General features: G+C 44.1%; 1 protein-coding gene across 4 annotated transcripts in view; it reads left to right on the top strand.

Moving 5' to 3' along the window:
• The window catches only part of DNAJB6 (DnaJ heat shock protein family (Hsp40) member B6), a 64,513-nt gene extending 41,444 nt beyond the window's left edge, over positions 1-23,069 (top strand). For 3 of the 4 annotated variants that reach the window (XM_071805316.1, XM_071805318.1, XM_071805317.1), the window contains exons 9-10: positions 13,260-13,466; positions 21,403-23,069. In XM_071805316.1, the coding sequence (XP_071661417.1) occupies positions 13,260-13,466; positions 21,403-21,575 (380 nt within the window). In that variant the 3' untranslated portion in view covers positions 21,576-23,069. The remainder of the gene's footprint in view (positions 1-13,259; positions 13,467-21,402) is intronic. The other variant, XM_065830054.2, reaches the window with a different exon arrangement.
• Positions 23,070-25,677: the final 2,608 nt, after the last annotated feature.

The following is a 25,677-nucleotide window of genomic DNA, read 5'->3' as shown; positions in this document are numbered from 1 at the left end:
CCTTCCAACCCAAACTATACTGTGTTTCTGTGATTCAGGCGTTGTCTTGTTGTCCTGTCACGCAGTTTTGGTGGGTACATCCTTTACACAGGTGCACCCACCTCCGCTGAGAGTCGGTGGGTGTCCAGTTGCTCTTTGCTGCCTTCTGCAGTGTGTTGCTCCAGTTTCCCTGCCTTTGTGGTAGCTCTGAAACGTGGGTCCCACTCTTTTTGGCCCCGGAGATGGTGGTCGGAAATGGTTGTTACCATCCTTGGTGCTCCACCCCCTGGGCCTCAGAGGTGTGTTAGGAGAGGAGAGGTGGGATGGTAGGATGGGAACAATGAAATGTAACAAGGGCAAGTGTAGAGTCTTGCATCTGGGTAGGAACAACCCCAGGTTCCAGTATAAGTTGGGGAATGACCTGTTAGAGAACAGTGTAGGGGAAAGGGACCTGAGGGTCCTGGTGGACAGCAGGATGACCATGAGCCAGCACTGTGCCCTTGTGGTCAGGAAGGCCAATGGTACCTGGAGTGGTCAATAGGTCAGAGAGGTTCTCCTTCCCCTCTGCTCTGCCCTGGTGAGACCATGCCTGGAATATTGTGTCCAGTTCTGGGCCCCTCAGTTCCAGAAGGACAGGGTCCAGCGCAGGGCAATGAAGATGATGGAGTGGAGCATCTCCTGTGTGAGGAAAGGCTGAGGGAGCTGGGGCTCTTTAGCTTGGAGAAGAGGAGACTGAGGGGAGATCTCATTAATGTTTATAAATATGTAAAGGGTGAGTGTCACAAGGATGGAGCCAGGCTCTTCTCGGTGACAGCCAACGATAAGACAAGGGGTAATGGGTTCAAACTGGAACACAAGAGGTACCACTTAAATTTGAGAAGAAACTTCTTCTTAGTGAGGGTGCCAGAGCCTGGCCCAGGCTGCCCAGGAGGGTTGTGGAGTCTCCTTCTCTGCAGACATTCAAACCCGGCTGGGCGCCTTCTTGTGTAACCTCATCTGACGGGGGATTGGACTGGATGAGCTTTTGAGGGCCCTTCCAATCCCTGACATTCTGGGATTCTGTGATCACTCTGGGCATGGGCAGCTCTGGGGTGGCCCTCCCAGGAGACATGTGGCCATATTGGATGTGCCAAGCAGGTACTGATGCTGCTCGAACTCTCCTCTGTTTCCAAAAGTCAAAAAGCTCTCGTGGTAAAACATTCCCCATTCCACTGGATCTCTGCAGAAGGAGCATATAAACTGACTGACGATATTGTTCCCGGGCACAAAAGTTAATTGTAAGTATTGTTATTGTCAGATTGTAGTAGTGATGGGGTTTTTTTGGTTTTTAAATTTTATTTTATTGAGAAGTTTTTAATTTATTTTGGTCAGAATTTCAGTTCAAGCAGTGTACCAGAGCAATTTCTGCATGTATATATCTATATGTATATATTTATGTGTATGTTTGTGAGTATAAACATTTAGTTCTTGATAGGTCGTGGATTCAAATAATTCCTTGTATTCCTAAACTCTGGTGGGTTTTAAGGCACAGGCTGAAGAGCTGGACTATGGGTGGGAAAGAAAGATTGTTTGGAAACTTTGAGAGTTTGCTGGTGGGTTTGAGACACCAAACAACAAAAAGTGGTGCAGCTGGGAAGTTGCAGCCCCTGTAAGGCCCACGTGCATGTTCCTATTTAAATACACTATTCAGTCAAAATTAGTATTGAACATCAACTTGAAACACTGGCTTTTTAAATTCTCATTAGTGTGTCAATATTATCGAGCCGAACGCCAGCCAATGGCTTAGTGCTCTTGTTGCCAGGAAGATGTCAAAAATAGGATTTGGTGTTGTGATGAAGGTTCATAAAAAGCTATTGAGCTGTCAGAAGAGATCTCCTGTTACCCCGAGCACGTGTTGTTTGCAGGGCCGGCTGAAAGATGATGATCTTGTATGTGGAGGTCTGTAATTCAGGGATTTGTGTGGGCAAGGGGAGCTGGGGTGTGCTTGTCCTGCTCCTGGTCATGAAGAATCAGATGAGGAATGAGTTACCTGATGGGGCTGTAATTGGAGAGGGTGGGTGTATCTTCATTTTTTTGTAATTAATACGTGAAACCCTTTATGTCATATTTAAGGCTCGGGGTAGAAGGGAGAATATTTTTCAAATGGAAAGGTGAGGGCTTACAAACTGAGCACGGGCCGCGCGATATAAAACATGGAGCTTGCTCTTCCCGTCTCCTGTCTGTGCGATTTCAACAGCGCTAATAGCCATTCGATGAAAATATAAACTTGGTGATTTTGTGCTTTTGCCAAATTACTATGGGAGCGTTCACAAAACAGCTGGGGAAGTCATTCAGCACATTTTTCTGAAGTCACTCATGAGATTCTCTTATTTTAAAATGTAACAGTGTGGCTTTTTTACTTTGTATGTAATTTTTTTCTCTTATGGTGATCTGGATTTGCTGTATTTAAGGTTTTGAAGACTGGTTTAAAGCTGGTAATCAATGGAAAAATGTGTAACAAAACTGTATAATCTGCAAATTAGGGCTTGCTCAGAACTGCTTGGGAGTTGCTCCTTTTAGTGAAGTTCACTAATGGAAATAAAAGGTGCTGTCTTGATACTTTAGAACTCTTAAAAACTATTGAGTAAAAGATCTGTTGGTTGGTAAAGCAGAATAGTACTTCTGCTTGCTGTCTGAACAGTTTTCTAATGAGAAGCCAATTTTGCTTGACCTGGTGTTGGTTACTCCTGGGAGGGCTGAAGGCAAGAAGCGAAGTTTTGTCTTTTGGGGCAGCGAAGGGACTGGGAGGTTCTGGAGATGATCGTGTGGGGTGTGAAGGTCCATGGCGATCTGCTGGGGCAGAGGAGACGCTGGTGGAAGGTGCCATGTGTCTGGGTACGTGATGCAGGACCTGGCCGGGCTGCGTGTGGTTGCGCTGTGGATTTGTTTGTTTGTTTGTTTTCCTACAGTAGCAAGTACTAATTTGTGTTTTAAGGGCCCAGTCTTGTTTTTCTCAATATAATTCTTTTTTATTTTTTGCATTTCAAAATGCAATTTTAAAGTGAAGCAGGAGCTGTGAGGCTTGCTCGTGGTGGAGGTGAACCTTGCAGGGATTTTTGCCTGAGGTTGAAATACAGATGGGATGAAAAGAAAAACCCACCCTCTGAATATTGAACCAAATCAAGTATTTTGATGTCAGTGCCAGCAATTCTGGAGGAAGAAGGGCTGTGTAAGAGAGGGGGACAGCTACTGGGACCTGAGCCCCATCTCACCTGCATGTTGTGTAGGGCTGCGTTGGGGAGAGAAGCCCCAAGGGTGGGAGCCCCTGGTGTGACTGTTGAAGGGATTCTGACTGACAGCACTGCAGTGTAAAGGCAGACAACGTGACCATGGTAGAGAGCTGGCATGACCTTGAAAAGGGTGGAAAGAATCATTTTTTAAGTAATCTCCATTGCTGATTTTTTGGCCTTTTTTTTTTTTTTTTTAAGTCAGGTCCATTTGTTCAAACTCTGAGCTTGAAATCTTGCTAATTTGTATTTATGTATGTCAAGCTGCGAAGCTCATTCCTCGCTCTTTGCTTCCTTTCAAAATTCATGCAGAAATGAACAAAAGACCCCTGTGTGATGAAGTCTTTTAAAATTAATAAAATTCACTTTGAGCAGCAGCGTGCAAATGGGGTCATCTCTCTGCTTGCTGGAAACGTGGGGATTCGTGTTACCTCCTGCTATTTGCATTTCCCACATCCCAGATCTTTAAGATGAGAGCAGTTGGTGTAATCTGTATGTGCTTCAAACAAAAGTGAAATAACTGCAGCAGCCTGGATGTGCTCAGCCCACACTTCTCTCTGACCTCAAATTTAATGTCGGACTATTTGTTGGGCTTTAAAAGATCTTCTGATGAGTAAGTTTTGGCAGTGAGGAGGTAAATCCAGGCTCTCTCAGCAACTTCCGTATCAAAGGTGACAAAGCTGGTGAGGGGTCTGGAGCACAAGTGTGATGAGGAGCAGCTGAAGGACCTGGGGCTGTTTGGTGTGGAGATCGGGAGGCTGAGGGGAGACCTTATCGCTGTCTACAACCACCTGAAAGGAGGTTGTAGCATGGAGGGGGTTGGTCTCTTCTCCCAAGTGACAAGTGATAGGACAAGAGGAAATGGCCTCAGGTTGTGCCAGGGGAGGTTCAGATTGGATATTAGGAAAAAATTCTTCATGGAAGGGGCTGTCAGGCATTGGAACAGGCTGCCCAGGGCAGTGGTGGAGTCACCATCCCTGGAGGGGTTTAAAAGGTGTTTAGACGAGGTTCTTAGGGCCATGGTTTAGTGCTGGAGTTAGGTTATGGTTGGACTCAATGATCCTGAGGGTCTCTTCCAACCAAAATGATCCTATGATTCTATATATCAGGTTGCAGAGCTCGGTGCCACACGATGCAGTCACCCAGGAGTGGCTTTAGCCATCGATCCCCATTTAGCTGCTCAGGAGAACAGCATGATGGCATCTTTCAAAGTACCCGTTTTCTGCAGTTAGAGCAGGGTGTACACACATTTAATTTTTCAAATTTGTTGCAGATTGGGGTATCTTTGCGGAGAAACGTCATCATTTTGAGTAGGTTGACGTGCTGGGATTGCAGGATTCATGTTGGTACACGCTGGGCTGAATACAGGATATAATGGGGTTCTGGGGCGTGTACGGGGGTGGAAGGTAAAACCCAGATGGCTTAAAAAAATGGAAGAAAATCAAATAGGCTGAGGTTTCTAAGGGAGCTGCCGCGGGGCGGGGAGGGTGAGGGACCCAGCGTGGGGCTTTCCCTGTGCCGCAGGGGTTCGGGCTGGGCTGGAACAGCGCGAGCTGGCGCCGGAGCAGCTGGATACGAGGGCAAAAATAAAAGGAGCAGGTCCATTGCCAGCATGTAGAACCAGAAGGGCAGAGGATTGCGGTGTGTGTTGAGCAAAAAGCACCGAGCCCTGCCCTTTCCCGGACCTGGACGTGCTGCAGCCATGGCTCTTCTGTGACAGAAATAGCATGGCGAGACTCACAACATCAGTCTGTCCTTTTTCCCAAATCCCACCCCCTGTTTTTTCCATCACTTCGCAGGGACTTCACCACCACCTTCTGTGCCATCCCCGCCACTTGTGGACTTTTTTACCCCCTTGCAGGAAATGCTCGGCTCACACGGCAGAGGAAATAGCGGTGCTGGTCCTGGCCCGGGAAAGCCCAGCCTAAATCCCCTAAGTTATAAACTTCATACGAGGTTTTGAGATGGAGCAGGGAGACATAATGCACGTCTGAGCGTGGTGACGTTGGTGACCGCGGAGCCAGCGCAGGGTGTGAGATGCGGAGGGGATGATGTTTCTGCAGAGGGTGCGGGTTAAGAGCTGACGACATCTGGAGTTTGTAACCGGCTGAACGCTCTGGGCACCACTTTGGCTAAACATTTCCTAGCGTTTTGCAGGAGGGACGTCTCAGCCACACATCAGTTTGCTGTGTCGGAGGAAACCCTGAATATCCTTGTGCTCTCAGTAGCACTGAGAAACATGCAATTGCTCCGGATTGCCAATAATTGGTGAAAGCCACTGATTTGCCTGAGGTGACTCAAAACGTCCTTCATCTAGTGCTTTATCCAATGAACTTCAGTGTTGAAATAAACTCCCTTTTCAGTTTACAGAAGCTCTGCCCCTAGAAGCAACAGTGCAGATGGGGCAGCTGCTCCAGCATTCCCCGGATGGTTTCTGAGTGATTTCAGGCTCTTTTGGCTTCCGAGGCTACTTGCATTCTTTTTTTCAATCGGTAGATTTGTAAATGACTGCTTTTTCTCATAAGTATCACATCAAATAGCGAGAGAGAAATTTTTAAAGGTTGTCACTGTCAAACTGAGACAGTGATGTTTTCCAAAGAGGACTTGAGGCCAATTTTAGTTTCTGACAAGTCTGACAAACACGAGAGAGCACAGCCTGGAAGGGGCTTTTTTAACTCCTGCTGTTAAGTGTCACAGTATTAGTGTTTCCTGGCTTTTAGAAACAAGTTTTAAGAACAATTAATCAGAAGAACTTGCTCAGCATAGCCTCCAGTAATGGTGAGGTGTTTTCTCAGCTGAGCGTGTTCAGGGGTTGGGGACTGTGTGCACGTGTGGTTTTGGAAAATACTCCAGGCCTGGTATCTTGCAATGAGCATCCTTCAATCCCAACAGAAATAAAATGATGATGATTTGGTAACTCTGAAAATAAGATTCAAGCTTGGTGCCCCCAATTAGACCACTTTTTCTATGTATTAGTAGAGTTACTTGGCCTCCTGAAGTTTTCTCTGTGCTATAATATATTGGATATGGAGCTTTTAAGACAAGAAATAAAAGAACCAGTTAATCTCCAGGAGTTTTTCAACCCTGGGGTAATCCAGGCCTCTAGACAGGTTGTTTCCATTAAATACGTTCTTGTCACCAATGGTCTTCTCTAAAGTATGAGACTTGCCAGCAAATGTTGGCCTTGAGCCTCAGAAGAACCCTGATATCTTCTACTAAGGTAAATATTAATACCTGAGCTGCTGCAACAGCGGAAAAGTTTATCAGTACAAAAATCTTATCAACAGATTACAAGGATCATAGTGCTGTTGACTTTAGATAAATGTATTTAGATGGGGGATTTTTCCCTTTGGTTTGCTCCGTCAGCCGCAGCTCAGCTCTCCCGGCCAGCAGCGGATGCAGTTGAGTCATCAGAAACTCCAGTGCCCTCCGTGGGCACGGGGTAAATTCCAAGTCCCTGTAGTAACAGGGGAAAAACCTCTAGCTAAGCTTTTTTTTTCTTTTGTCACTTTTGTCATCAGTCAGCATCAGCAGCAGCTCAGACTAACATCCCACCTCCCATTGAGTCCTCTCTAGAACAGCAATACAGTGGCTTGCTCTGAGCTTCAGAAGATACATCACCCCTTAACTTTCAAGTCTTAAAGTGTTAGAAAGAAACTTTGCTGGCCATCATTCAAGAAGGATTTGAATGGAGGGAGTTTCCTGCAAGCTGTTCTTGCCCAACCAGCTCCCTGGAGCTTTATCTCGGAGCTGACTTGTGTCATTAGACCAAGCCAGGTGTCCCTCACTGGCTGCATCTTCTCTGATGCTGCTTACAGGAAGGGCTGCGTTTTGTTCACAGCCTCAGGGAAATTTCCTCTGAACTGAGCAAACCTGTCCACCTACTTTTGTTTCTTAATACAGGGGAAAATCCCAATTATATATATGCATATATATATATATATTTTTTTTCTTTTTTTTTGTTAGATGTGTAATGAAATGGCATACAAGCGGCAGGGCTGCCGTGTGGGAACCATGAAGCCACCACTTCCTCTTGTGTGGGAAGTGAGCTGGTAAATGTAAATGAGTGGTTCAGTGTCCTGAGGATGTTTACCCCAGTGTGTTCAGCATCCTTCTGTTAATTACGGTCTTACAATTAATTACTGCTGATTCCAGGTAGGATTTCAGTCCAATTCTGGGATGTATACAGATATTACTTAAATGTAACGTGAAATAATAATACTAGCTCATGCAGGGATGCTCTTTTGTGAAGTGCTCCGTGACTTACCCGTCCCACCTGACCTGGAATATCCTCTTAGTGTTTTTATTCCCATGTGTCATCTCCATTTTCCAGGAACAGATGTGGCGGCTCCCCCAAATCGCCCGCCTGATCCAAGAACTGTACTCATGGTTTGCCTCAGATATATAAAATCGATGCATTACCAAGAAAACATGAGTTGGCAGGGACTTTTCTGATAACGTTGCCCCTCACGATAGGCAATATTGCCCTCTACTGGTTAATTACAGGGTAAAGGATCCATATTTTCCCCTTTAATTTCTCATAGCAAAGTGCTGTTGTATTATTTTTCACCCTTTCTTGCTTGGAGCAGAAGGCAGGTTTTGGTCCTAATGCAACTTTTTAGGATGCTACAGCTTGTTTGATTTCGTTTTCCCCCGAATCTGCTTTTCATTTGGAAGGACCTGGTGCACCCGAACACCAAACTTTAATTATTATTTTTAAATGTTAGTATTAACGCTCAATCCCTCATTTTCAGCATGATCCCTTAGAAATGTAACTTCTCCAAACTGGTTCTGCAAGTCAAATAACTGCAAGGTTTTTAATTATTATTTGCATTAGTAGAACAAGACCTTTTGCTTAATGCTGGAATGTGGATGCTGACTCCAGCAGCCCCCGGTAACTGCTCCCTCGCCTGCCCCAGCCGGGGCGGCTGCAGGATGAGCTGGATCCAGGCACCGAGCTGGGTTAAAAATAAGCTCACAAAAAGAGTGTTATTTTTAACCCGGGTCAATCCGCTGCTCGGGTTCACGGCGCGACTGCCGGGCTCTCACGTGGGTTTTGCTGGCTTGGAGGTGTGAGAGGCGGCAAGAACGAACCGCGGGGGAACCGAGGGCTGTGCAACCCCGGAAAGTTCCTTCTCAAGTGGATATTCCAGCTCTGAACTCGGCTATGGATTCCCCTTCTATTAGAGCTGTGTTCCTAAAAGCCATTTCTAGGATAAACGTCACTGCTGACGAAGCTCCAGCAATGTTTAAGCACTTTTTGGTGGTGATGCCCTGTGTGCCTGACCTTTCCCTGAGTAAATTCTTTTCAAGTCTCATATTTTGCAACTAGTAAAGCTGGCTTTATTCAGTCTGGTTTGAATGTTTCAAGTATGCTTAAATATGTAGAACAAGAGAAAACAGTTGATGCAAATGACACTTCAGTTTTGCTTTGCAAGGTGCACTAAAGATAGATGATCAGAGATTTGGAGGCTCATACTGTGCACGGCACCATAGATAATTCAGTATTTGAATCACAGCTGACGTCATGTTACAGCATTTAACTAATTCCTGGTTCCATGGTGTTCTCCTGCAACTCAGAAAGGAGAAAGAGTTTGGACAATTTTGAGGGTTTATTTATTGAACAAAAAATTGTCTTTACTTGGGAAGGATGGAAAACTGAATGACTGTTGGATGACTGAGGTGGATTTAATCCTTTAAATACTTAAAGTGGGCTTATAAGAAGGATGAGGACAGACATTTTAGTAGGGCCTGCAGAGACAGGACATGGGGTGATGGTTTTAAACTAAAAGAGGGGAGAGTCAGACTAGATAGAAGGAAGGAATGTTTAACACTGAGGGTGGTGAAACCCTGGCCCAGATTGCTCAGAGAGGTGGCAGATGCCCCATCCCTGGAGACATCCCAGGCCAGGCTGGACGGGGCTCTGAGCAACCTGAGCTGGTGAAGATGTCCCTGCTCATGGCAGGGGTGGCACTGGATGAGCTTTGGAGGTCCCTTCCAAACCAAACCCTTCTATGATTCTATGACGCCCTCAGGGCTCTGCCATGGGATGAAGGATGGGTGGGGACAGGCATGGGCAGCCTAGAAATAGGAAGCACTAATTATTCTTCTGGAGGGAAACTGGGTAACTTTGTAGTCTAATGGAAGGTAATAAAGTATTTTACCTCAGTTGCCACTATATTATGTTTTGTGGCACACAGATGCAGCGCCTCTGGTGTGCTGATGCTTTTACAGCATACCCCAAACAGCAGAATAATGCCAACAGCAGCTTAAGAGAGAATATTCTCGCAGTATAACACAGGTTAGCTCATCTTAGCAAAAACATTAATTAGGAATCTTTGATGACAGGAAGTCTGAGAGCTTATAAGGAAAGTTTAAACACGAACTTCCAAAGGGATGCTGGTCCCCCAAGTCCAATGCTGAGGAGTTGTGCTCTGGGTTTTAGCGCAGATTGCCGCCTCTCTGGGGTTTCAACAAGTTTGCAAACAGCCCCTTCACCACTTGTTCTCAGCGGATGGTATCGAAGCATTTCTCACTGATTCCCCCCCTCAGCCACGTGTCCTTTCCTTGTGCCTCAGCCGCAGCTGTGTTGCACAGATAAAGCCCAAGCAGGAGCAGCCCGGTGCTGTGCCTTGGCTGGTGCAGGCAGCATCTGGCAGAGCAGGCAGCGTGCCAGCAGCGCCAAGCACAGCCAGGGCTCTCCTGAATTTGCTGGGCTGCTGCAATGTGTCCGGCCAATGTGATGGTGCAGTGCAAGGTCCACCTTTGGGGGTTAATTTTGCATCATTTTTGAAGGAAAGAGAAATATGCATTACAGGTGTCGTCTGGGGTTTTGTTGTTGTTGTTGTTGTTTTTCCTTGATGTATCATCTTTCATGGAGCAATTGAACTGTGAACCCAGCTGGAGGAGGCTGTGTGGCTCTCAGGGGACAGTCCTTGCTTTGGACCACTTGCAGGAGAGCCACAGTTGGAGAACACTCCAGGCAAAGCCTTGGATGGTCATATTGTGGCTTTTCACAGCCAAAAAGTGGCATAGTTGTAAGGACTCCCAAAACTCAGAGGAGGTGTGTAACATGCAGATACCATTGTTTTGCAGAGCGAGGGCTGTGCTCATACCCTCAGGAGCTGAAGGCTAAAACCTGCTCTGGAGAGCAGCTCTCACAGGGTTTCATAAAGCAGGTCAAGCTCCTCTACCTCTTCTTTAGGCTGCACTTGATTTAATTGGGAAGGTGGGTTTGAGCGGCGGAGGAACACGCAGGTCGACTCAGTATGAGTGATAAAGCATAGTTCGATTTATTAGCCCGAATAGCATATACTTATACAGTTCACGATAATTATGCATACCTGTCACCTACTAATTGGCTTAAGCTCTAACAGTACATTTGCATGGCCCTCCTACTTGCAGCTGCTAGCTATGCTCATTCTACATTCTAAAGCTGTTTGTGAAACTCTGCCAAGGTCTCAGTGACCTTGCTGATTTTACTGAAACAGTCAGCGGTTCCCACTGCGGCCTAGTTTTGCTACTTATGCTAAGGCTTTCAGAATAGGCTCTGCTCGTACAGCTGCTAAGCCATTCTCCAACAAGTGGGAGTACCGAATGTCTTTTTAAGTTGAACTCAAGCAGCGAGTGCTTGCTGATGATCTCTCTGTGGCCCCGTTGGGTGCTCAGCGGTCACAGGTCAGCACAGGGTGGCTCTGCAGAGCCCTCGCTGCAGGAGGCAGGTCAGAGGCGTCAGGATGCACCGATGCTGCGGGTACGTCACCAGGGAGGAGCAGGATTGTTTTGAATCCTTCCAGTGTTAAACTGTGCCTTTCACACCAGCTGAATTAGACCAAAGGTGTTGAGATTGATCTGGAAGTTAGGAGGTATTTATTGGGGTGTGTGTAGAACAACTGGTTTAATACTTTACTGTGCTAGTGTGTCTGCTCAGGTGTCTCTGTGATGCACACACACACATGCAGTTTTGAGAATGGCCCCAGCACATTTCTCATTCCTGCATCTGCTTGCCAATGTATGTTTTAAACATGCATCGAGCAAGACTTTGCACACCAAAAAGAAAGCCTTGCAGGTTGTGTTTCCATGGGAGGGGAGGGATCTTCTCTTTCTGGTTCACTATAATTTGTTCGAAAGTGAACTCTCTTGACTGGTTTTTGTGTGTGCAATGGTGTACATGGGTTTCCTATGCCTTTTTTTTTTTCTAATTTCTGGCATTTTATAGGCTTCATTTTCATAGACCTGGTATCGTCAGACTGATCTGTGCTTCAGTGCTGTTTATATAGTGTGTAAAATCATGTAGCCTCTTACAGGCAATGCCATCAATTCTGCATCTGGTGTTTTCTGAGCTTTTCCTTGCCCACCGCCCCTTGTAGCCGAAGCGCTGTGCCCCTTGCAAGGGGGAAGAGCCATGGGTGCAGCTGGGAACCGCACAGCCATAGCTTGCCATCGATATGGGGCAAGCAGGCGGTGTCTAAGTGCAGAAATCCTCAGTGTTATCGTCACTTGTGTGTTCACCTTGTTTGCTTGTGCCTTTGGAGGAGCAGGAGGCTCCAGGGTAAAAAGGCATGAGCGTTGGGACTGTGGGGGGAATGGGCATTTAATCACCTGGGAAAAAAGGTCTTCTACATAATATTTGGGCACATCAGGTGCTCAAACACACAGCGGGGCCATGTCTTAGAGTCCTGTTCTCCTATGATCCCTCGGGTGCCGCATCGCACTGTGAAATGACTGTTTAAACATACCTTGCCTCCTTTTCCTCATGCCCTCAGAAGCATCTCCCCATGTAGGATTACAAGGTAAAGACGACGCAACCTGTTTTGTTTGAAAGTGTTGGAGGTTTGGTGCGCACAGTGAAGTGGGTATTGCCGCTCTTATTCCTTACTGCGTACGTGGTGCTTTTTCCATCTTCAAAGCATTTTCCAGCCATGAACTAAGAGCGCACACATTAACTGAGAGCTCACACCCCTCCTGAAGCAGCTGATGCTGGGCACATCCCAGGAAAAAACTTCCAGAATGTGACACACCACTTTAGATGCAAATAAAATGACGCTGTATTTCATCAGCTCTATTAAAAGTACTTAAGTAATTGAATTAACGAAACTTTTAAAAGCCTTTAAGAGACAAATGTGGTACACACCTTCCTTCTCACTTTTTTTTTTTCTTATTTTCCCCATTTAATGTCTTCGGTTGGCTTTTTTATTTGTTATCTTACTGTTTGCTTTTCGCTGTGTGGTTTTGCTGGGTTGGTTTGTTTGTTTGGAGGGGTTTTGTGTTACAGTAGCTGATCTCTCTACTTCACAACATTGGTACTGTTACAGGTTCTGCGGCAAAGTGTCATCTGCAAAACAGCATGAGTATGATGGGAGTACCTCATCTTTCATGTTAATTTTTACAAACATTGGTGTTTTGTTCCCATTGTGTTCATTCACCTTTGGTGTGTGTGCCTGCCTTGCCTCCTGGACTGCGCTCTCCTCTTACATCTTCAGCCTAATTTCCCATCTTCATGTGAACCTTCACACTCCTCTGCCGTCCTCCCAGCTGTGGATGTCCAACATCCAGCCCCTCTGAACCCACGTTGGCTTTGTTTTTCTCCCACCATCCCTGTAGCCAGCCTGGGTATTTCTCCCTTTTTTCCCTAAAGCTTTTCCTTGAGCAGGGCCAGCCCCTTCCTAGGCAGACAGTCCAGGTGAGCTGGGATGAGATGACTTGCTCTGCACAGGACAGAAATATTGTCCAGAGCAATGTGCTAAGCTCGCTCACTCTGCCTGTTGGGAAAACAGTGGCCCCAGAGCTGTTGTATCTAGCTGATGTCTTTGGTTGACTTCAGTGTGGTAAGATGCCACCGATGGACCTTTCTGCTCCAGACACTCCCCGATCAGCAGATAGACAGGACTGTCTACAGCCAAGGCAGTAGTTCTGTGACACCCAATTTCCAGCCCAGTTTTGTGGGTTTTTTTCAGGCTAAAATTATAACATTTTGTTCGCAGCTCACTTTTCTTGCACTCTTTGCTTTTTCAGGTGTGGCAGATGAAGAAGCCTTTGCTGAGGAGTGCAGACGGAGGGGACAACACGCTCTGCCTTTCCAGCCCACCAACCCTCGCCTGCTGAAGTCTCACAAACCTGCCAGTTCCCCCAAATATGCCTATCATTATAATAGCGATGAGGTGGAAGAACAAGATAGAAGCCGGGTTACAAGCAGCTTGGAGACCCCTTTTTATTTATCAGGTGTGCACAAGCGTGTTGATGAGAAATGTGCAGAAAAGGATCCATCAGATAGTCAAAAGCCAAAACCAAAAAGCCGAGCAAAAGGTTATTGCTGTGTGTTGACTTAATGTTAGCTCCCCGGTAGGAAATAAACGGCATCTTGTGTGCCTTCATCCTGCATTAGTTCTGCTCTTCCATTTAGTCGGGATTCACAAATGCCCTGGGATATTCAAGGTTCCAAGGCAAATATTGTTATGCTGCTGAAGTGCCCATGCTCTTTGTTCTTAGAAGTGAAGGCCTTTTAGAGATTAACTAATCACAATACTTTGCACATCGTTTACTTAAATTGTGCTTGGCTTCCTTGCCGAAGGAGAAGTTCAGCACTTGACATTATTTCTGGAAGCTGCAGTTTTAGGCACCTAAATCCTAATAGAGAAGGCTGAGACTGTTCAGGCAAACATGGAAGCATGGCAATTGTCCCAGTTATTTTTGGAAGTAATTAGTCCTTTGATATATTTCCTGACTGTAATGTTTTGGCAATGTAGTCCAGAGGCTATCTTGGACAACAGAGTCCTCATAACTACTTGATTTAATTTGAACCTGTGGTCAAAGATCACCCAGGACTGCCAGGACAGGTTTTTCCGAAACATGAAGATGCCTTTCTACTTGGATGCCCAAATCAAGGGCCCTTCTCAGTAGTGCTAAATTAGGTGAAGTGCTGGAAAGTGTGAGCGTATGAGGCACCTCAGGGTAAAAAACAGCACATGGAAAACATGCACTGTGCCCCAAAACATGTGCTCATGTACCCCCAGGGTTGTACCAACTTCCACTGCACTTATGAGCCTTTGAATCTAACACTGTCTTCTGTATGGAAGACCTAAAGATATTGTGTGCGATGACAGCTTATAAAAATAGAAATGTTCAGATAAATGTCTTCCTGATCAGTTGCTGGAAGCCTTAGGGATGACCAAGTTGAATCTTCTTTTTTTAAATTTAAAATTTCTCTACAGAAACGTGATTGTAGTTTGAATGTAACCTTTGAGTTCTGCATTTGGAGACTTGAGATGCTCTGCAATCATAACCATACTTTGTTTCCAAAGAGCATCTGAGTTTGACACGCACCTTGCAATTTTTTGGAGCAATTTTTAAGATTGCTTAGGACTTTTTGCTGTGAATCTATTTGTGCTCCAAGATGCACAAATTTGCAATTAAAATGAATTTCCAGAAGTATTTACGCAATCACAAAATCCTCTCTTCTACCAGTAGATTTTGAGTTGCCATAAAAGATTCAGGGTGAAAACTTGATTGCAGTAAGACTAAGATTTTTACTGTTGCTTTAAATATTTTGCCTACTGTTCCTCTGATGGACAGGGCTGCTGAAGAACTGGTCGAGTCAGTCATAAAAACCTACGTGAGTGTCTTAATCCCTCCCTGGGACGTTTGTGCACGAGCCCTGGCCAATAACGCCCTTCTCCTTCATGGGTGTTCACCTCTGCCAACTGCCTTGCCCAACAAGCAGGCTTCACCAGCACAGCTCTGTAATTATGTAGACCACTTAATTGCTCCTGCTTGGCTTCTCGTTGATCACTGCAACAGCTGCCGTGCTTACACGGGCCAGCGTTGGGCAAAAATAGCATCTTTTGCTGTCTTGGTCCAACGCCGACTCACTTCAGTGGAAAATAAAGTTCAATGGTCTCGACTCAGGTGCTGTTCCACCTCGAATCAGATGGTTCTGGCACCGCTGGCATGTGGCAGTTTTAGATGATGTCCCAGTTGGAGCACCTCAAGCAAATCCTCAGTCGTTAATGATTCACCTGCAGTGAAACGGTTTTCTGTTCTAAGAGTATGAATGTTTGAGTTTTAATTTATAAGTCATTAACAAATTTAAATGAAGGAAAGGGGGATGGGTTTTATCTTCACTACATGGTAGGAATGGCTCTGGAAGTGGCCGTCTCTCTCTAGCGTCCAAGGAGAAAGGCTGGCCAACTCATTTAGACTGGCAACCGATATCCAAAGGTGAGATGAATCCTCTCCTTAGCCAGGATTTCCAGGTGTTATAATGGGTTTTTAATGAAAAATAAGAATTAAGTTTGCTTCTTCATCTAGCTGACACATTGCATTTTAGTAGAAATTGTGCTGGGTTTCCTACTGTTCATGGTTTCATAACAGCCTTTAGAATAAAACTTCACCTCTTGTGCTCCGAAGTTGCTGCATATCTCAAACAGTCCTCTAGCCCCAAACAAGTAATTCTTTAAAAAGAATTCACATCCTAGAAGTAATGTACTCCATGACTGTAGGATGTATGGCTGACTGGTGATATCCAAGTTATAACAAAGTGGTATTTATGCCAACTGAGACCTGGAGGTTGCAGCCACTAATGGTAGGGGTAGTGGTAAATACACCCCAAAATCTGCTTCTCTGGATTTGGGAGTTTTGATCTCTATGTAGCATGAATGATTGAAATGCTGGATTGTTAAAATACTGAAAAATTACTTTATATCAAAGATCATTATTTGCAAGATAATATTGCAAGGTTTGCTCTTCCTTTTGAATTAAATAGCTTGCATTAACCTGAAGCTTAACAACATTAATAATTCATTTTTTTGCTGCATTTTCATCCACTTGCATCCCTGAAAAGGAAACCACTTTAAAAGAACAAGCCTAACTAATCTTGATCCTTTCCTCCCATGGATTCTTCTGCTGGAAAGTTGAGCTATTTGTGCTTTATTACATCTTTAAGGCAATTTCCATTCTCTTTACTGACATATGGTTTCCTGAATTACACATTACTAACTAGTAAAATCGATGTGCTTCGTTATCCAAACTAATTACTTTATAATTCCCTCACAGACCTGTATTCGGGCACATAATGGAAAGAGAAAGGAAAGCAAAGCCCCTCGTTTCTGTGGAAACCTAATACACGAGGCATGCTGGAGGTGTAGAATTGGGAGGGAGCTCACCCTCCCTTTGCTCCACGTCCCCTGGCTGTAACTGTGCGTCAGTGGGAAGGGGCAACAGCCCCACTCGTCTGTGGGCAGAACGTTGGAAGATCGGCTGGTGGATTTGGAGGCTGGCTTGTTGTTCCCTGGCTTAGCCAGAGCTGCCTCCATGCATGTTTGTTTGGCTGCTAGTAAGAGAGCATCCCGTTAACCGTTTGCTTCTTATAGAAGATGGCTGGGTTGCACATGGAAGGGCTTCCAAGGCTACATAGCCTTGCAAGCTTTTGCTTACTGTGTGGAAGCAGAAGCTCGGGCTCTATTCAGTAATAGTATTACCTTAACTAATATTAGGCAAGCAGGTTGTATCTGGCTTTGGTATGTTCTTGTAGTAATTCTAGGCAGAATTGGTAATGAAAATAGTATGGTGAGCAAGCCTGAAGTAAGGCCCGAGTAAGTCACTAAAGCTTTTCAGTTCCCTAAAACATCAAAATTGGGATTACATCACTGGGTTGGCCAGTGAAACTGGAGAACTCACCCCTTGGATTTAACAGTTCGGGTAATTAAATAGTGGAGCAGCATACCTAGACGGGGTGGGATGTTTTGTCACCTCAAGTCTTTATGTAAAGGCGGGTTTTCTCTCCGCAGTGTTCTGTGGCATGGGCAGGAGCTGTGGGTGCGATGAGAGAATTAGTAGGTCAGATTGTGGTATGTGTTGGGCTCGGGCTGAAAGGAGGGAATGTGAAAGTGTAGTGTAAAGCTGTAATTGTAAATTGAGTCACACATATGAAATTATACTGAAGCAGTGATTTGGGATGGGTTTTTGTAATGGCATATGCAAGTGGGGTCAGTCTAAAATAACAGATTGTGACTGCAACTCAGAAGTAAGCTATCTACCTTTCAAATAGCAATTTGTTGTTTTGACTAGAGAGATTCTAAGAGCAGAAAATTAGAAAGCACACTACAGAACCTGATTTGCATATGCCCTGCTGCCATGTTAAAGCTCTGTGTGCATGTTGGAGCCATGACTGCTTTCATGGTTTGAAGAAGGGCAAAAGAATGGCTGCAATCTTAGCAGTTTAGTAGATCTTGAAAATCATTTTCTTTGGGATTTGAGCAGAAAACATAAATCACTGTCACCCCCAACCTCAGTGCTTCAGAACCTGAAAGTAGAAGGAGGCTCCTCTAAAGTCTTCATCTTTGCAGGAGATCTTTTATAAAAATCAGGCCAGGGCCTTTATTACTGACTGATGTTGGTCGAGAAGTGGCAATTCCTCATTTTAATGATGGGTTGAGACTGAACACCTTGTTTCCTTCTGCTGACTCCTACACTCCCATTTGCTGGCAGAAGGAAGGTGGAGCAGACCTGTGGCTACCCTCTGCATCCCGGTAGAGCAGGCAGGTGTCAGGCAGGGCTGGAAGAAATAGGATGCCACAAATAGATTGGGTAAGAGTGTTTTCCCCAAGACACTTGACCCTCTGGGTCAATCGCTTGATGTGCACACCTCTCTTGCAGCTGCCGCCTGAGAATGTGACAAGTTTCATAGTCATTGACTGAACAAACCTGTGACTTTGGGAGGTGCAGGTGTCAGAGAAGTAGGAAGCCAGAAGGAAAGTCAATCTGGGACCCAGCAAAGAGATTTGCCAATTTGTTTTGATCCTTGCTGAGTGGCTGAGAGAGTTGCTACAAGTGTTGTTGGAAGTTGTTGTTAGTCTTCAGCAGCTTTTTGAGAGCTGGAATAGCTTCTGTGCTCTTTACTGTTCTTCTGGACATAGAATAGAGCAGAATCAGAAGAGAGCATCTGAGCATCTACTCAGAATAGAGCAGATGATATCAGAAGAGTGGGTCAGCAGATGTGGTTTGTTTTAGACAAGAATTATCCAGCCTGCAAAACAGGTTAAATTCCAAGTGGTGTGGATTCTTACTTCATCCATCTCTGTGCCTGGCAGCCGACAAAAGCAAGAATGTACCAAATTAGGCTGATTTCTGTCTGCATTTGAGTGAATCTTTTCTCCAAATGTCAAAGCTTGGGAAAACTCTCAGCAGGCTGTCCTCCCCCACCCTTCCCTAAGACTCTCTGTCTTAATGTCATGCATTTCTAGAGTTTAAATAGCTAACAATTGCTTCTAAGGGTAGAAATTCGAAAAGCCCATCTCCAAGGCCAGAACTGTTTGGCTGAAGCCAGTCCAGCCAGGCACTATGTGAAGTCTCCGTGCCTGCTTTATGATACTGGCGCCTCACCAGGACACAGTTCACTGCAAATTAATCAAATAGTAATGGGACTGCTGCTTTCTAATTCAGATTTTGTTCTCTTGTGACTTCAGGGCTAGTCTTGTAACCAACGTAGCTAAATATGCTTTTAATTAGTGTTGGTTGAAGTATTCAAGTGAAATAAGCACCGAAGGGTTACATCTTCAGTGTGCAATTTTTCTTTTTACTAGCAGCTGATTCACTTGTTCGGGTCAGGTTTTTGGTCTTTATGACCCAGCATAGCATCACTGACACCAACAGACTGGCAAAGTTTGACCTCTACTTTCTTCTTACATAGGGGTAGAAAAAGAAATGGTTGAGAGTGAAATTATTTATCACAGCAGGCTCGAAACAGAAAAGACCTGGCAGTTTTCTCTTGAGGAATACTCTATTTGTGCGTTATCTCCTACTTCGGCCAATCTGTTTCTGTGTGTCAGTGATAACACTTGAAAGATTTCCACTTTTCACTCTTATCATTCCAGAGGCTGGTAGGAGACCATGTTGTCAAATGCCCAACTATCTTCATAGCACATTATTTTAACATTTGAGTTGTTTCATTTAGAAGACAATGAAGTATGTGACGTTCATTTCAAGTTGTAATTTACATTGACTCACAATATTTTTGAGCAAGAGTTGCTAGAATTGCTTTCAAAATCTCAAAGATTTTAAGAAAGAGAACCGTTGCAAAAGAGAAAAGTGTTATGATATAAAATGGCAGTTTCAAATGAGATCATGCCTGTATGTGGAAGCCTTTAAAAAATACTGACAGTGTTTTGAGAATGAAAAATGGGAAAATGATGAAGCTAATTAAACCTGTTAGGGTTTAATGATCCTTTCCCAAATGTCTGTGTTAGTATTTCATAGTTGTTACATGAACTAGTTCTGATCAGCTGATATGATGCTGTTTTTCCCTCCAGTAAAGGGAAGAATCATTTGAATAACACCCTTTGGATGACGGATTCTCAAGAGTCAGCGTGTCCCTTCCGCCTCCATTGGCCTCTGTGGGAAAGCAAAGAGGTGCTTGGGATGTATCCCTCACAGAAGTAAATTAAATGCTGAGGGATCCTATTTTTGACAATGTATAGGTGACCGAGGGGCTGACATTGAAGTAAACTTTATGGATGGAGTTCTTAATTAGGAATTGTCCATGAACTGTCCGTGGGGACAGGATTGTGGCTCGGAAGGGTGTCAGGGTGCAGGCAAAACACAGTGTCACCTGCAGTTCTGCAAAGCACTGCCAGTTTTCCTCTTCCTTAAACAACAGAACTGGTTTCCCCTCTAACTTTGCACAGGCTAATCACTCATGGCAGAATTTCTAAATAAATACCCCACTTCTTGACTCAGATGATTACAAAAGATGAAGTCATGCTGTTGATACAATGTAGGAGCTAGAGCGATAACCTGGGAACTGTTTCCCTTTGCTACAAGGGAGTGTGTTTCCTCTAACGCGCAAGGTTTTGATAAGCGATTTTTAGCCCAAAAACTACCTCGTGGTTCTCCCTAAGTCTTAAACTGAAGAACTGCAGTTCCGCTGTGGGTACAACCCTACCTGCGCTTGGGAGGAGATCTGCTTAGGAGCTGACTTCAACCATGGCGTAGCCTTAGTGCTCCTCTGACCTCCCACCGCTTCCTTTTCCCGTCTTCATTTTGCTATTGGTGCTAACCTGATGGAGAATGAGGTGCACTGGCGATGTGGCTTTCTCAGGGTCACATATGCCTGCAGATGGAATGGGGAATATAAATCTGTTTCCAGACGGGCAGAACTGGACCCTTCATGGGCCGTTCCTCTGCCTCTCTCAGCTGGCTCCTCCGCTCCAGACTGGCCCCGTTCACTGGGCTGTGTTGTTCCCCGTGTCAGAGCACCACTGAGCTATGAGATCCCGCCAGCTATCTCGAAGCATCAGAGGATGATTATCTGAGGGAAATGTTTGCTAGCTTCAGGTTTCGATTTACAAGTGCGCTTGGTGTTGTTTCCGCACAGTTCACTGTCTGCTAGCAAGTTGCATTTTACTGCAAGTTTGGAGGAAAGAATGAGATGCAGAGCAAAACCTGGTTTTTATGCATCTTCGTGGCGGGGGGGAATAATTGGGATGATGATCATGTGGCTGGAAGCTTGTGCCTACTGAACCTGTAGCAGATAATTGTTGCTTGAACTGAATACTTCCATGTGCCATTGGGACTGCAGTAGAATATAACCTATGGTGCATAGTTAAGCATGAGCAGGCTGATGACCTGCATATGAAATGCATATTGGTAAACACTGAGCACCTTCTTATTTACTCAGGATTGTCAGCACTCCCTAGTCTTAAAATGGAAATGCAAATATTGTGGTACCTCTGACTACTCCGAGCAGGAAATGCGAGTACTTAACTAGCTCCTGCTATATAAGCCTTATTTATTGCTTCTATTTTGAGAATTATTCTGGTTTTGCATGTGCTCTAATTTTGAAGCTTTTCCTGAATGGCTTTGAAGTCTTTTGAAAAAGTTCTCCAGGTCTTTTCAAACTTCAAAGATTGATAGTGTTTTCTTTGTATCCTATATAAGGGATATAGTAGAACTGGGGATAGAGTAGAACTGATCATTTATAAAAACCAAATGCATTAGAAAGCCAGACCTTTTCTTTAAGATTCCTTAAACTAGGGGTGTCAAACTCATTTTCACTCATTACATTTGACTGTTTGAAGGCAACCACGAGGCTAATGTGACCTGTGGTGAGAATAAGTTTGACATCCCTGCCTTAAACCATTCAGAGAACGTGTGCTTTTTCTAGGGGGAAAAAAGTCCATGAATGCTGTGAATAGTGTTTTACAAGCCATGTTTCCTCAGGATACAAAGAAGGCAGCAAGAGGAGGAAGCAGAAGCAGAGAGAGGAACAGAAGAAGAAGAAGTCAACCAAAGGGAGTTACTAAAATGGACTTCTTTGCCATGCCAATACCTTTATAATAATGATGACTTAATGTTATATTTGAGCACACCTCTTTTGTGTATATTTTTTGATTGTTCACACTGCTAGCAAGGAAGTGACTCATGTTTAAAACTGTACTAAAAATTGCACTATGTTATTCTTTTTAGTTTCACGGAGTGGCTTTCTTGCCAGTCAGGTTAGGGAATTCGAATGAGGCTGATCTTGGTTAGAAGTGTGTTACGTTTGAAGATGGGAAAGCGTTGCAGAATTTCTTACCTCTTCCTTCCCTGGGACTAAAACGACTCTAGTCTAGTGTTTGTTTATTTGTCTTGTAGGATATAAAGGGTTGTGCAAATGCCTCTTTCTTTGGTCACTCTGGCATCAACATAAAGCCTGTTGAAAGAAGAGTCCTATTTGCTCATGTCATTGGGAATGGGATTGAGGCATGAGCTCTTTTAGGGTAATTTATGCAAGCTTAATAAGTGACTTTTACGGTTGGGTTTTTTTTTTCCCAAGCTGGGCAGCAAACATTTGTCCCAGCTATTAAAATGTTCCTTCATTTTAAATTGTGTCATGAAGTTATCTACTCTGATTTTAAGAAACTTAGTGTAATGATGGTCTCCTGTAAGCACTCCTACTGATTTCCATAAGCATAGTTGACTCCTGATGAATCATTTAGTGAAATCATTCCTTATTTTAAAAGGTTATTTTCAGAACCTAGAGACAAATGATCTAAGTGCTACTTTAAAACTGCTCTTTGTTTCTGCTGAGTAGGTTTTAGATAACATTTTTTCAGCATCTGTATAAGATTTTATCAAGTTGTTTCCGCAAAGAACTTACACCTTTATGTATGAAAGCATTTCGCATCGGTTTTATTGCAGGACTAATTTTTTTTTAGCCTGAAAAGATGTTTTCAGTTTAAAAGAAATATTATTTTTTTGGCAAGATTACTTCCTTGCTACCCATACTTGTCTCATGTGCATGACACATTGCTTCTCTTAACCTGTTAGTTTGTACAGAGCCCTTCTGTTGCCTTAAGCATTTATAATACCTGCATGTTTCTTGTCAGTATGTCGCCTCCTCTTTTTAACCTCCAGATAGGAGTTAGCAGCTTATGGTTTTGTTTTGTTTGTCTTTCTTTTGCCAATACATTGTTGCTGTAACAGACTTAAACCTGGCAATATTGAAAGTCCATGTTCCTGGAGAAACTTACTCATCTTAACGTTTAAAAGATGTAGGAATGCACATAATGGTGTAAGGAAGGAGCTAAACACAAAAATCAAGTCTGTATTCTAGCATAGTTTGATACAACAAATTCTGGTGTCTCTGGTATCTGAACAGTTTAGCTTCAAATGCTTACATTACCCTGTGTAACCCTATGCAAACATATAACCATATGTGAACTCTGTTAGGGTATTTAAATTATAGTTAATATGAAATAAGACTGAGTACCAGTTTTATGTCACTTAAGTACCACATTTTTGTTTTGTGCAGTGTTACTAATATTTTAAAATAAAGAAAATTATCCTTTATACTTTGTCCTCTTGCACTGTACTGTAGACTAGAGCTGGCATCACTTGGTTGTGTTTAGTTTCACTTAAAGTTTAGGCTGTAAGCACAGGGGAGGGAGTTGACATTCACAGAACGCCCACAAGCATACGGAGTTATTCCTTTTGCTAAATCCATGAGCGAGTCGATACAATCCCTGTGTGAAATGGCTGATACTGGAAAATGAGGTTTCTTTCTGGCTGGAAACATGACTATAAGAAATATACCTCAAGAAGACCTTGCACATTTGCCGTGCAAGGAACATTGATTCTCAATAATACACAACACTGTGAATTGCATCGGGTTTTGTACACTTTCCATATGTGGGAGAAGTCCCCCCAGTACATATGCCAATTTTAAGCTGTTAGTGTTCCTTATTTCTTGGGAAAATGGTGAATGCTTTGGAAAAGCAGGGGAGGTGGAGGACAGGAGAGGTGGCGCTCGCGTAGGACTGGTCTCCTCCATACTGGGAGCAGCCTCACGTCATCGGACAGGGTGGCTCCGGATCAGGAATGTGCCTCCATGAGTTAGAGCAGACCTGGATTTGGGTACATAAATATCTTCTTGACTCTGATCCCTGTGCTAGGAGGAGGGTAGAGCATTAATTAGTTAGGAGACTTGAAGGTAGGCTCTAATATAGTGAGGAAATCTGTCTCACCAAGGGCATCCTTATCCCACCGGGAGGGTGCTGGTGTGCTTGGGGCTGGGCTCCTACACCCCATGGGGAGAAACTCCTGGGAAACACAGAGGCCCCTGAGGAGGGAACAACGGGAATAATCTTTCCTGTAACTACCTTGTATCTGCCTAAGCTTGCCCAGAAATTAAGAAATGTGGGCCCATGGCCATTGAGCCTAATTCCTGCCTTCTCAGCCTGGATTCTGGATTTTTTTCTTGTCCTTCATGTTTTTACCTCCTGGATTTTAGCTTAAGGGTCATCGCTTAACTGAGCAGCATGGAGCAGGGCTGACAGCCTGGGTGTAGCACTGTGCTCGTGTGGCTATACCGCTTGCAGGACATCCTGGACGTGGCGCCGCATCTGCCACGTATGTACGAGCAGGCACGTATGTGACGTCTGGTATCCCAGGGCATCCGTCTGCCGAAGGTGAGGACTGCATGATGATATGGTTACTTAAAGTATGTGTCGGGGCAAGAAAAATGCAGGTGGGCGTGAGACAGCACAACTGATAACAGATGATGCTGGCCCAAGAGTGGTTGTGATGAATAAATGTATTGTGAAAGCTGGGAAAAGATTGCTGACCATCCTACAACACTTCTGTGGAAGAGCTGAGGACAGAAACAGAGCTACTTTGAATACAGACCTGACGTGGTTTATGAAACGTATTGCAAAATGATTCTTTACAGAGCAGATACCTGGGCTCAGAGACCCAAAATGTATCCCGTGAGAAAATTAAGTTATTACAGTAGAGAATAGTTGGGTAACAGCATAATTAAAATGATACACTGAAAACAAACCAATTTTATCGTAAGATAGTGGGACATAATCACAAACAAACAAAATATTGCTAGATAAGGGTTCCTGTTCCTCACTTGCAAGCTGCCACTACAAAAATGGTTCGAATTCAGTTGTTTTACCACACCTTTCCGAGATGTGCACCACCTGCTCTTTGAACTAAGGTTTGGGGAGACTTTGATCCCAAATAAATGATCTCAGAGAACGCAGGTGTCAAAATGATAAAAATGTATTTTTCAGGCTTTTACCCAGTCTCTGCTCGGTGCTGCTGCTCACCTCGGTGGGCAGCTGGCAGACCTGTAAATCCTACTTCTAGATGCAATACAAAACTCATTTTTTCTCTGCCAGCTTGGCTGCCTTTACAGAGACTTGCTTTTTTTTTCCCAAAATTCAGAATAATCTCATGATACTTTGTATGTATTTGTTGAAATAACATACTGAAAAGATGCTTCTTTTAAAAAGAAGAAAGTCAGATACCTGGAAAATGTATAATGATCATTAGGGAAGCACCAAAGTGCCTGTTTTCCCAGCCATGTCTGAAATGTATGACTTGCGCCCCCTTGTTCTTCAGGAATGTTCCAAGACATGTGCCATCAAACTGGTGCCTGTCAAGTGGTGGGATTAGCTTGTTACTATATTGAATGTCAATGTTTTATTCTGCCTATATAGAAATATATTGATTCCATTTTTTTCCTTCATTTTGTGTGCCAGTTGCACCGGATTGTTTATGCCTGGGATGCTCAAGTTAGTCCTTCCTGCATTTCAGATCTCAGTTCTCTTCCTTTGTGTGCAGTCCTGCTCCTTTATGTCCAAACTTAAATGTTAGTGCTCTCTCATGTTACCTTGCCTGGGGAGCACCTTACTCCCCTATAAGTCACATATCTTTTTGGGAGTGGTACAATTGCTCATGATTAGGTATATTCTCCCCTTCCCAATGACCAGGCCAGAATCCGGTCTTTTTATCACTATTTGCAAAACTTTGCTCATCGCTACCTGTAGCACTGAAAACTAGGCAAGGCAAGACAATTTTCCTCTCCACTGATAAGGATTAAAACAAGGCACTTAAAGCCATAGACAGATGCTCAATTTTAATAAATGTTCATATTTGAAACTGTGATCAA

This window comes from Patagioenas fasciata, chromosome 2, assembly GCF_037038585.1.
Source record: "Patagioenas fasciata isolate bPatFas1 chromosome 2, bPatFas1.hap1, whole genome shotgun sequence".
Lineage (NCBI taxonomy): Eukaryota > Metazoa > Chordata > Aves > Columbiformes > Columbidae > Patagioenas > Patagioenas fasciata.
Note: the sequence above shows the minus strand (reverse complement) of the source record. Positions and strands in the feature narration are given on the sequence as shown.